Here is a 12,811-nt window from a genome sequence, read left to right as displayed (position 1 = left end):
AGACGGACCGGTAGTTAGTTGTCCCTTATATTTTAGACAGAATGTAGGAAACAGCAGCAGCTCCTGAAGTCAAGCGACCGAAATTATCAATGAGGTGGGTTATTATCAAGGAGACCATTATTATAATCTCTTTGGTAACTATAAGTACATCCTGGTCGGTGCGCATTACAGGCGTCATGCGTTGCGTGCGTTCCCACGTGTTTTTGTTTGTAAACAAACAGACGCCGGGGAGAGCTTGTAGCGGCATCCACCTCCACTCCTGCCAGGCTGCAGGGAACACACGGCTTGTGGACTACACTTAGACCAGAGGTTTGTGGTATTCCCTAAGAAAGCAAGAGTCATCGTAAGTTCAGGGCTTGAATGTCGTCCCAGAATTACAGGACATGAGTAACGAGATTTTCTTCCCTGCCTCCAGCGTTGGCATTCTCGCCCTCAGGGGAGCACTCAGGGAAGTGATGCATGAGCTGAGTGGCCTGGAGCGGGAGGTGACCATGCCTGTTACTCTGTCCATCCACCAGTGGAGGGTCGTGACAAAGTGTTGTGTCTGCTCTTGTATCAGAATGGCCAGGATGGGCAGCAGTGGCGGACCACCGCGACTGTGAGGCGGAGCCTCTAGACTACACATAAATGACATAAAAAAAAAGGTTGGGGGCATAAGCTACAGCTGCGCATGGCCTTGATACTCATTTCCGACTCATTGGCCTTTGAGCTTGTGTTGGGTAAAGAATGCATTATCCCTGGACACAGTGTAAGTGGAACGTCTACTCAGTATAAATTTTTAAGATTTATAAATTTTTAAGATTTTTCTCATAGAGATAATTTGGGTAAATGGTCAGAGAGTTGCCCATCTCAAAATTTGATACACTGGCTATTTATTTCAGGCCTAAATATTGTGCTTTTTCATTTGGAGATAGTTTTTTTTTCGGAAACTACTAAAAAGTGACTTATTGCAATTTCATCATCTGCCGCCACAGCCGCAAAATAGCATGCAGAGGGGTTAGGGTGGGGGAATATATTAATATATTTAAACTATCCCAACCAAACTTTACGACCTAACAGCTAACGGGGGGGCTTTGCCCCCCTCGACCCCCCTTCTATCCAGAGGGGGTTGCGCCCCCCCTAGACCCCCCTACATGTATATGCGACATATTTCTTCGAGGAGGTATTTCTCGCAACACCGGCTGCACCACCGCTGTGCCTGTTGCCAGAGCAGTCAAATATGGCGCGCATAAAAAGTGGTAGCCGTAATTATTTCGCAAAACTAGAGAAATACAACAGTAGTGGGTAGAACACCGTAGAATTAATCTAACCTTACCAGGCGAGTGTGGGGCAAATTATTGAGAGTCGTATGCTATCCCTCCAACGCCCTGGGCCCACAACACCGCGGCCCGCAAAAAAAAATCGGTAGCAGCGTTTCTATCAATTTGCGATGCATATATATGGGGTTCAAAATGCATGGAATAATGAGATCTAACCCATGGTTAGGGTGAGAAGTACCGCAGTGAGATAGGCAACTCTCTGAACATATACCGTAATTTGTTTTCACCTAAAAGTGATTATGATTGGACCAGAAGCAGCAGTGGGTCACCATGACTTGAGGGATGCACCTCTAGACAGCACTAAGTAAACATAAAAAAATGTCAGTTTAGAAAACTGTCATCAATAAATATGTTTCGTGAAACTTTTCTTAATATTTTTTGGCAAAATTTCATGTGCTTATAACAGATCTGACTTTGCAGTTTTTGTGAATTAATAGTATTAAGGTTTGACTAATTTTGTAACTAATTATTCCCACCAGATATTATTGAGAAAAGTCATGTCATATGGTATTATTACTTAGTAAAACATTTTGAATATGTTACCCTATTTTCCATTGCATGAACTAGTGGTGACAAGTGTTTGGATGTACTGATGTTTTCTTGTCCTCAAGTCTTATGCAGTGCCATTAATATGAGTCCAGTGAATACATTACAGGGTTATAGAATAAAATTCTCATATATGTGAACTACATTACTTTTCAGACAATACAAAGGAAAACTACATATCATCTAAAAAAAATTATTGCAATTTAAATTAATTGGCTAACATTGAAACAAACATTGTTTGTAAATTGTTTGTTATTCACAGGAACAAACCATTACTAGCCATTACTTTACATAAAGCATAAAGATCCTTGACGTGGCTCACAGTTTGATGTCATTTGTTATGGGACAATATTGTGCTGGCATATGTTGAATGCAAAAGTGAAGAGTGTGCTGAAGAGAATCAGGACCAGGAAGAAGTGACAAAGAGTGATTGACAGACAACATCAAGAAGCTGCACAGCATGAGCAACATAGATATCAAAGATGTTGTGGCCCACATCAAGGCAGAGTAAGTATTGTGGAAAAAAAAAATAGAATATGTACCGTATACATGAAATATGAAACATTGATTCATACAGACAATACATAAAAATATGACGTTTGCAAACTTTATAGCAGTACTTGCTCCTCTTTTTCTTATTTAGTTAAGAAACCATACAGTTATTTGCTTTGTAACCTAGTATACCGTACATATTTATAGCAGTCATAAGTTTGAAAATGATCGAAAGACCATACAATAATTGTTGCAGCAAAAAATTGACATATCAAACTTGTCCAAACCCTCAGATCAAGAGGAAACATTTGTCTTGTGTGTACCTCCCTCACAGTCTCTTCCTTTCTCCTCCAGATACATACTCCCCATTGAATCCCATGTGGCCAAAACAGAAGCAAAGACAGAGAATGGTAAAGATGCTGCCGCCGTGGAGGATCCTGATAAAACTTCAGGACCTCCACGCAAGAAACAGAAACTCACAGGTAAGCTTAGACAATATGTGAAAGAGTGAGGGGAGATGGTTTTCATGTTTAGAAGACAGAGGGAGAGAGGAAATCATTGGTATTTATTATTTACATTATTGTTGAGGTCAATGAAAGGGCATCAAAGGAAAATAGAAAATTAAGATCAGACCCAAACAGAGTCCCCTCATGAGCAGACATGGATGTGAAAAATAAGACAGTGACAGCAAAGTAAGAATAATAATAAAAAAAGAGGACAAAATATGGTTTTCTCAAGAGAAGATGGCACCACTATAAACACTTGCCTGCGCCATGACGGGCTGGGGCCGAACACCATCCAGGCCTCTCAAGCAAGCCTACCAGCGCTATATGCGTAGACGTAAAAAAAAAAAAAAAAAAGTATTAAGCCTTCACTTCACTGCCTATTACTTGAGCTCTTCCAGGATGAGAGTATCAAGACTCCACCCAAAGTTGACCTCTCTTGTGGCCTCTTGTTCCTCTTCTTTTGTCAGAGTAGTGTCTAGTGGACTTTTTGTTACAGTTTTTGTTTTTTTGTTTTTTGCGCTGCCTCCCTTGCTGTAAAAAAAAAAAAAAAAAACTTGTTGCCTCCACCTATACATCCATCACTCTCCTTCATCAGTCAATCTCCCACCCATTCCTAGGCACCAACAAGCATCGGCCCAAGCTAATCAAGGCCCCAAGGAGTGCCAAGTTGTGCCGGTCCCTCTGGTGCCTTGAGAAGGGAGATGAGGCGCCTTCCACCTGCTCCTTCCCCAAGTGCGACTTCATGCATGACATCTCGGCCTACCTCAGCGCCAAGCCGTCAGACCTCGGGCCGGAGTGCCATAATTTCCGCACATATGGGAGGTGTCACTATGGCCTGGTGTGTCGGTGAGTGTGTGTTTCTGTGTGTATGTGTGCATGTGTGTTTGTTTTATGTGTATTTTGCTTTAATTTTTTTCTGTTTTCTTTACTTTCTTGTTAATTGCCTTTTGATTTTTTTGCATATTTCTCTTGTGTGTGGGTGAGCATGTGTGTGTTCCTGTTTAACTGGTATAAAATGAAGGTGTATTGAAATCCCTATTTAAATACAGCCATACACAGATTGGTATTGCTTCACATTCCTATTACAAGCTCTTAACACTTCCAGATCTCTGTATAGCTCTGAACCCTCTTGTATTGGCAGTTGGGAGTGTAAGAGCATATAATGAAGGCAAATCAACTCTCACCTTTGACAATCTCTCCTCACCTTTCACGCAGGTTCGGAGGTGACCACATCGAGGGGGAGAGGAACAAGGTGGAGCAGCGGCCTGAGGGTTCGACTGGCCCAGCTGTTGTCAATTCCCTTAAGAAAGAGGTGGGTAGGGTTGGCTTTTTTATGCTAAGTGTGCAAGTATGTATAGTCAAGGCATATATGAGAGGATGGATGAATTTGCACTCAGGTCTTATAGTTAGAGAAGATCTGTTTCCTCTCCTGAATTACTACTGCAAGTTTTTCAAAAGACCAATGTCCACTAATAGAAGAATCGAGCATGTGTGTTTTTAAATCTTCCCTTTTTCTGCTTCATTATTTCTCATACTCCTTCTACCTACTACCCACACCTCCTTCTTCTCTCCCCCCTCTTTCTGTCTCTCTTTCCTTAATTTATTCCCATTCTTTCTTCCTTCCTCCTTTCCTGCTTTCATATCCTCTTCTTTTCCTTCCTTCCTTCCTTCTTCCCTTCCTTCCTTCCTTCGTTTCTTCATTTCTTCCTTCCTTCCTTCCTTTCTTTCTTTCTTTCTTCCTCCTTCCCTTCCTTCCTTCCTTCCCATTTACCTTACATCTTTTCTTCCTCTCACCCTGGCAGGTTCAACATCTCTTGAGGAAGCGGCAGTATGATTTCACCAAGGCCAAGGAAGCCAACCGCAAGGCCCAGAGTGTTATTGCCAAAAATGCAGAGAAGGCTAAGAATGCTGAGAAGACCCCTGCTGCTCCTGCCACCACTGACGCCACAAATACTACTGATAGGGATGAGGCCAAGGTCACTGTTTCTGAGGATGCAACCGCTGATATCACCGCAGCTGCCAGACAGACCACAGATGCCGATATTCCCTCTAGCAACGACAGTGTATCTCAGGAGCAGTCAAATGCCAAGACCTCAGCTTCCCAGTCCAGTCCACAGCCCACCCCAGCACTTGCAGAAAATGGAGAAAAGTGTGACCCAGAGAGTGTGGCTGGTGGAGAAGGGGGAAAATCAGCCTCCGAGGGACAGTGCCTTGGGCCAGTGTCCGAGGAAGATCTGGTCAAGCCAACTGAAGGTGAAAGAAGGAAGAAAACGGTAAGGGTGAATTTTTTTTTGTATTCAGATCAAAGCTTACAAAAATAACTAGTTCCAGGTTTTTTGTAAGTCAGAGGATTCCTTTTTTCAAGTTTATTTCTGCTTTCGGAGGTCTATCAAATACATAAGAAAAATAATATATCATCCTTTTGCTCTTTTTGCCACTGTTTCATACGTACAAAGTTTGTCCGAATACCATAAAAGAACTTTGTTAGTGGTTATTCAACTATATTGGTGCTGTTATGAATTAGAAGTCTGGACCATAGTCATGATGTTATATCGGACATTCACATCCCTCCAATTCTTGCCACCCACAGATTGACTGGAGAGGAAAGACATATCTGGCACCACTCACCACGCTGGGTAATCTGCCTTACCGCCGTATCTGCAAGCAGTTTGGGGCTGATATAACGTGCGGGGAGATGGCCCTGGCCGCCAACCTCCTGCAGGGGTTCCCAAGCGAGTGGGCATTAGTCAAGAGGCACTCCTCCGAGGACTGCTTTGGCATACAGGTGAGGGATATAACAGGTGACTCCTTGGAATAAATGGCTAGAAGGGTTAAGAATATGTGGAAGTAAGATACAGTTTAGTTACATTTTTCTTTTACAGTAAATGAAGTAAAGGAAGAAACTCAAGGGCAATAACAGAAGCAAAGAAACAAAAAAGCCTACATTGCTCTGCTCCTGTAAAGAAAATGGAACGGGAGCCCAAAAAGAGAGGATCATTTTCAGATGGAGATTTATTTATTTTTATTTATTTATTTATTTTTTTTTTTTTACAGCAAAGGAGACAGTTCAAGGGCATAAAAAGAGAGAACAATAATGAAAAAAAAAAGCCCGCTACTTACTGCTCCTAAAAAGAGTGCAGAGGAGTGGCCGAAAGAGAGGTCAATTTCGGGTCTCAGTATTATTGTCTTGAAAGGGTTGCTATGCCTTTCAATTTTGACTTCAATGTTTTTCCTTGAGCCTGTAGCCTTTGATCAGAATCCCTGCTTCTTGGTCTCTGATGTTTTATATGACTATTTCCATAATATAACCCTCTGAAAGACCCAATTTAGTTCTTGGTACCAGTAGAGAAGAAAAAGTTGGTCTTCTCTCTTTTCATATTGTTCAACATCTTTATCTTCCCTTATGGGGTTGGAGGGCAAAACTTCTTCAGTTAGTAAAACCACACATCAGTAAATCTTCAGTTTGTCATAGAAATATATAACAATGAATTACGTTTTTTTTTTGTATATTAAGGTTTAGAGAGAAAAATCAACACAGTTCCTCCTCTATCCTACAAACCAGTGACTCCCTCTCGCCCTGCATAATTCCTCCTTTGCTGCCCAACCAAACAACCACTCTCTCTCCCCCTACAACTTCACCCTTCACCCAGCACAATTATTCCTCTGCTCAACCAAACAACGACCCCCTCACCCTACACCCTTCACCCTATACAGTTCTTCCTCTGTTCTACTAACCACACAACCCCTCATGCCACACAGTTCCTCCCCTGACCACCCAAACAACCACTCTCTCTCCCCCTACAGATTCACCTTTCACCCTACACAGTTCTTCCTCTATTCTACACACCAACTACTCCCCCTCACTCTACACAATTCTTCCTCTGCCCACCCAATCAACCACTCTCCCTCCCCCTACAGTTGTGTGGGAGCAATGCCGAGACCATGAGCAAGTGTGCGCAGATGCTGGAGGAGAATGCTGAGTTTGACTTCTTGGACATCAACATGGGCTGTCCGATTGACTTCATTTACAAGCAGGTTGGTATTTTTTTGCTTTTATTATTCATATATTTGTTTATTTGTTTACAGGAAAAAGAGGCAGCTCAAGGGCACGTAAAAAGAGGAAGCAAAGAAGCTGGCAATAATAGTGCTTCTTTATGCTTATCCTATATCCTATCTGTCTTATCATCCTATCCTATCCCCTATCTATCTATCAGTCTTCTATCTGCCTTATCTTCCTATCTATCTATCTTCCTATCCTGTCTTATCTATCTATCTCTGATTTATCTTTTCTTTCCTATCTGTTATCTATCTCATATCTGTCAGTCTGTCCTATCTTCTGTCTCTCTTTCTATCTTCAGCAGTAGACATGGATATATTTACAGGTTATGTGAACACAGTACAGATCTAATTCTAGAGATGGATATTCAGGTACGTACATACCAATACAGATACATACATACAAATAGATGCCAATAAATAGATGGTGGCAGGTACGTACAGATGGATATAGAGATGTGATCATTCTACATATCTACATTCACAATTCTTGACCTCACTCCACTAAGCCACAACCTTTGGCCTTCACACCTTCTTTGACTCCTCAGGGCGGGGGCAGTGCCTTGATGCGGCGGCACGGGTGTCTGGAGCAGATGGTGCGGGGCATGACGCATGTGCTGAATCGTCCACTGACACTCAAGATGCGCACGGCTGTGTACCACGACACCAAGGTGGCCCACAACCTGATCCAGCGTGCCAAACTGTGGGACGTGTCGATGGTGACGGTGAGTGTTTGCAAGCGTGTTGGGGGGCATGTTTGTTTAGCGAAGTGGTGCCAGTTTAGGGTGTATAGAAGGGTGGTATGGTAGACGGTGTTTGTGTGTTGGAGTGCAGGTTTGTACTGTTAACCCGTTCGCTGTGATTGCCACGGATTTCACCTTCACTGGTAGCCTGGTGCTGAATATGCCCATGGTGAGTGTGAGTGTGCTGGGGTGCAGGTTTGTTTTGCAGAGGTACCTTAGGACTGGCATTACTGTACTTTTCCATTACAAGCTCTCAGTTACTTAAACATTCCCAGTAACACTTCCAAATCTCTTTATAGAGCTCTGAACCACCAGATTAAGATGAATGGGAGTGTGGCATGGTAACATTGTTCAGGGTGAAGCATTGGTGCATTACAGTAGCATTGTTCATTGTAAAGCATTGAGACATCTCAGTAGTGTGTGGCTGAGTAGTATCATGCAAGTCCTGTAATAGGGCACTGCAGTGGAATATGCTTTGTTATTGTATGGTGTAAAGATGTGGTGATTCTGTGTTGTTTATTATAGCATGGTGTCAAGCATTGTGGTCTTTTTACCATAAGATAGCTGTAGTTAGACAGGCTAGGGGGTTTTCTATCATCTGTGTCTGAGGATTGTAAGAAAGGTAATTCTGTCATGGCATTAGTATAATTGTCCTCCACAGGTCCACGGGCGGTCGAGGGAACAGCGATACCTCAAGCTGGCAGACTGGGACTATGTGAGCGAGTGTGCCAAAGCTGCCCAGCCCTTGCCGGTGTTTGGTAACGGGGATATACTCTCCTATGAGGACTACAATGCATGTCTCGAGAATACATCAGTGTCAGGTGTGTATGTGTGTGTGTGTGTGTGTGTGTGTGTGTGTACATGTGAGTGTCTGTAATAACATTTATGGACATTCTGTGCTGCACATTGCCAACCACAAGCTCTCCATCTGTAGAAAATCACCTTTGCACAATTTGATGTATGTATTTACCTTCCCTTTCCACTACATGTACAGAGGCTAAAGGGACAAGTTTAGCTCTGTTTTTGCACATAGTTTAGCACAAGTTTCTATTTCTGACTCTGACGTTACCAATACTGCTATTGTCTTTTAGGTGTGAAGGTAGTAAGGGGTATAATTAAGCTGTTTCATCACAAAGTCAAGTATGTTTCTATATCTAACTGACCATACTTATACCGTACGAGGAACGACTCAAGCGACTCAATCTCTTTACATTGGAGAAAAGACACCTGCGAGGGGATATGATTCAAGTCTTCAAGTATCTGAAAAAATTCAATAACGTCGATTACTCCAAATTCTTTGAACTGCAAACCATCCTAAGAACTAGAAATAATGGTTTACCCATTCAGTCTAGTCGATGTAACACAGACATCGGAAGGAGTTTCTTTTCAAACCGAGTCATCCGTCACTGGAACAATCTTCCTTCAGAAGTAGTAAATGCGAATACCATCAGCTCCTTCAAATATAGAACTGACCATCACTTCGCTGCGTCAGGAGTGAACTGAATATTGAGGTGCTTTCATCTGCTCCTCAATATCGAGGTGCTTTTCATCTGCTCCTCAATGTCGAGGTGCTTTCATCTGCTCCTCAATATCGAGGTGCTTTTCATCTGCTCCTCAATGTCGAGGTACTTTCATCTGCCCCCCAGGCCCCAAGTGGCTATCGAGCAGATTAAATCACCAAAGCGGGCAACCTCGTAATGAGCCAGTAGGCTTTCTGTTGACTGCATTTCCATGTTTCCATGTTTCAGGTGTGATGATAGCAAGGGGTGCCCTCATCAAGCCGTGGATCTTCAAAGAGATCAAGGAACAGCAGCACTGGGACATTCGATCCTCCGAGAGGCTGGACATGCTCAGGGACTTCACCAACTATGGCATGGAGCACTGGGGCAGTGATGAAGAGGTGTGTGTTTTTATGTATTTGCTCTCACCTTCATTTAAGCTAAGTTGCAAAAAAATTGAAGAGATGGAGGACATAGTAGCACTATGTAAAAATGTTTCATTTGCTGTATGAAACTTTTATAATTAATTTTTATCCCTCCCAAAATTTAGAGGTTGAATAGCTTGAATAAAGTAAATATTTTTATTGGTTTGCTGAAATTTTTGAAAACTTCCAAGCTATTTTCTTCATCCAGACTTGGTGCTTTGTCCATTGTCACATTCAACACCTCACATATTGCAGTTAAAACAAAAACACAGATATCATAACATCCCCACCTTTCATTTCCTCACTCCTGTTTGTCTGTAGGGTGTAGAGAAGACTCGAAGGTTCCTGCTGGAGTGGCTGTCCTTCCTCCACCGCTACATCCCAGTGGGCCTCCTGGAGAGCACCCAGCGCATCAACCAGCAGCCGCCCGCCTTCAGGGGACGTGATGACCTCGAGACTTTGATGGCCTCTCGCAGCGTAAATGACTGGATCAAAATAAGGTGAGCTGTGATGACTGACTTGTAATGGATGGTCTAGCCTATGCTTAGATACAATATAGTAAGTTATGGTTCCTTTTATGGTTTGAGCTTAATTTAGATTAGCCTGTTTTGTGTTCGTTGTGATACTTTTACTTCCTCCAATTAGAGTCCAATATTAGGGTCGCTTTTATTGTGGTTCTCCTCTGAGGGCCAAGTAGACAAGTATCTCCTATTATCAATTTATTCTGTTATTTACAATGGTGTAACTACTTGGTTCCTACAGGCCAGAGCTTAACCAGTCCTCAGTCAGGTCGTAGGTGATGGTAATGTGGGACAAACTGATTAGAGTGGGCTGGGTTTGCTTGGGTTTATTTAGGGAGAGTTGTCATGATTCAGTTTTGTTTGATTCAGTCTTGATAAGTTTTGTTTTGATAGGGCTTGATTATGTTTAGTGGGGAGTGCTTTAGGGTGATGTAGGAGAGTGGAGCAGCTGTGGAACCTTTTTTTTTATGGGAAAGGAAGCAGCTCAAGGGCATGAAAAAAAAAGTGTAGAAAAAAATGCCTGCTAAATGCTGCTCCTAAAAAAGCTAAAAGTAAAGAGAGGTCAAAATAGAGGTCAATTTCAGGTGGAGAGGTGTCTTGATACTTTTGAGTTTGTATACCGATATTCATGTTGCTCTTTCCACCATTGGCAGTGAGATGCTCCTTGGACCAGTGCCAGCAGACTTTGCATTCCTTCCCAAGCACAAGGCAAATGCTTACTGAAAAGGTACAAAACTATATGCAGGTAAGGCACTCAGAACTTGTATATTTAGCCAGTTGACTTTCATATAAAATTCTTCTTTTATATTGATTTTCCTTGTGTTATATCATTGTCATCAACATCAACATGAATAAAAAAAATCTTTATACAATTGTTTCATCACTAAATAATCTCATTTATAGATTTACTTGATAAAATTCGTTCAAATGTTCGAAAAATGCTCACAAGTACTTGCAGTGGAAATGACCACATATATGTAAGAGGTGTATGGGGTGTGTGTAGATGATATGAAAAGAGCTGTATATGGTGATGTGTATGTAAATGTATATGAAAAAAGAGTACATGAGTGTTACCTTGGATATAACAGCAAAGGATGAGGATTGTGGAGTGGTTGAACGACAGTTATCTCCCTTCCATAAACTAGTTAATATATGCATGCCCTGAGCAGGGTATTAATGATGAATTGTCTCCTTCCAGAATCAGGGAGCGAAAGAAATGTGTCAACCATCTACTGACCAAGTGGGAGCGGGGGTGGGGGGGTGGGGGGGGGGGGGAGTGAGTGTGAGAGAGAAAATAAAGGTAGTGTCACATGAGCACATTCTCTACCTCTACGGATATCTGCGGATCACTCTTTAGTCACTGTGCCTTTTCCTTTGTTCCGACCCAACACAATTAGCCACAACCATCTAAAGTTGCCCATACTGCCTCGACCCTCCTCCACCGCGTCTGTTTGTTGACATTTTAAGCTTTAATAATGGATGACCTGCTATTGTGGTTCCTGATTGGTGGTTGGTGAAGAGGAGAGAGAAGGAGGAGTAAAACATGGAGAGGAAAAGAGGAAGACTATATCCAAGGACAGCAGAAAGTGTGCCTATGTGAAACTGTATTAATTCTCACAGTTGTATGATTTTTTTTATATTCCTGCCACATGTTTCTCCTTACCAGGGGCTCTGTGTTACCAGTAGATCTTTGCTACTACCAGTGTGGGGGACATTTACAGAATTTTGTAGCTTGAGTGAATGGAAAATGGCAATCATGCAGTATATTCTTGTGTAGAAAAGAAGAAATGTCAAATGTTTCAACATCTTTGATTATTGTTATTATTTTTATTATGCCATAAGCCATACCAAGACAAGTTGAAATAACCCAGGCATGTCTTAAACCACTTATGTGACTTGGTGTCTTATTTTTATCATACCATTTTATTGCTGACCAGTAATAGTAATAATAATTGTTGTAGTTGTTGTAATAGTAGTATAGTCAAACCATTTCAAATAGTCTGTCTGGGCATTTGATTCTCCGGGTCCTTTCCTCTCCTATGCTCTGCTACACAGTCCCAACACCTATTTTTCTCTCTCATATGTTGCATATAGGTAACATATGAAAGGAAGGGAGGAAAGGACCCGCAGAATCGAACACTCAAACGGACTATTTGAAATGGTTTGACTATAGTAGTAGTAGTAGTAGTCATAATGGTAGCAGTAGTAGAAGTATTAGTATTAGTGGTAGCAGTAGTAATAGTAGTAGTAGTAGTAGTAGTAGCAGTAGTAGTGTAAGACAAAGAATTAAAATGCAGCTCAGCAGTAGTGGGTTTCTTCATGTATTTTATGCCTTCAAAAGGTTTGTTACCATGGATCTCCTTGAAAGTCCATTGAGTAAATGATAACTAAGATCACTCATGAGACTCTCTTGTGTGTAGAGTCTCCCATATGTTAAGAATGTGTGGAAGTTGCAAATACAGATTAAATGATATAGAAGTGAAATGAAGTATAGTTTGATTCTTAGGTTAAATAATTATATATCTCCCACATTCCATCTCCTTCAATAATTTTCCTGACAACAATCTCATCCACTACTCAAACTACTACCCTCATACTTAAGAACATAAGAACGTAAAGACTTATTCACTCTGTTGGTTAATTTTAATGGTGTTCTTCCCTCATTCTTTCTTGCAGACACATTACACCAGCTCATCCTCATTCA

General features: G+C 41.8%; 1 protein-coding gene across 6 annotated transcripts; it reads left to right on the top strand.

The window, feature by feature from the left end:
- Window positions 1-144: 144 nt before the first annotated feature.
- Window positions 145-12,595, top strand: LOC127007148 (tRNA-dihydrouridine(47) synthase [NAD(P)(+)]-like). 6 transcript variants are annotated; one of them, XM_050877825.1, is made up of 15 exons: window positions 198-309; window positions 560-748; window positions 2,022-2,372; window positions 2,712-2,839; window positions 3,481-3,709; window positions 4,079-4,175; window positions 4,666-5,136; window positions 5,454-5,648; window positions 6,782-6,898; window positions 7,468-7,644; window positions 8,324-8,483; window positions 9,411-9,562; window positions 9,908-10,086; window positions 10,761-10,852; window positions 11,306-12,595. In XM_050877825.1, the coding sequence occupies exons 3-14, from the start codon at window positions 2,326-2,328 to the stop codon at window positions 10,828-10,830; spliced, it is 2,022 nt and encodes a 673-aa protein (XP_050733782.1). In that variant the 5' UTR covers window positions 198-309; window positions 560-748; window positions 2,022-2,325; the 3' UTR covers window positions 10,831-10,852; window positions 11,306-12,595. The 6 variants fall into 6 exon arrangements, with proteins under 6 accessions (XP_050733785.1, XP_050733779.1, XP_050733781.1 ...); XM_050877827.1 differs by having other exon boundaries at window positions 201-309; window positions 416-748; window positions 2,128-2,372; XM_050877823.1 differs by having other exon boundaries at window positions 201-309; window positions 416-748.
- Window positions 12,596-12,811: the final 216 nt, after the last annotated feature.

The sequence above is a fragment of the Eriocheir sinensis genome, chromosome 34 (genome assembly GCF_024679095.1).
Source record: "Eriocheir sinensis breed Jianghai 21 chromosome 34, ASM2467909v1, whole genome shotgun sequence".
NCBI lineage: Eukaryota > Metazoa > Arthropoda > Malacostraca > Decapoda > Varunidae > Eriocheir > Eriocheir sinensis.
Note: the sequence above shows the minus strand (reverse complement) of the source record. Positions and strands in the feature narration are given on the sequence as shown.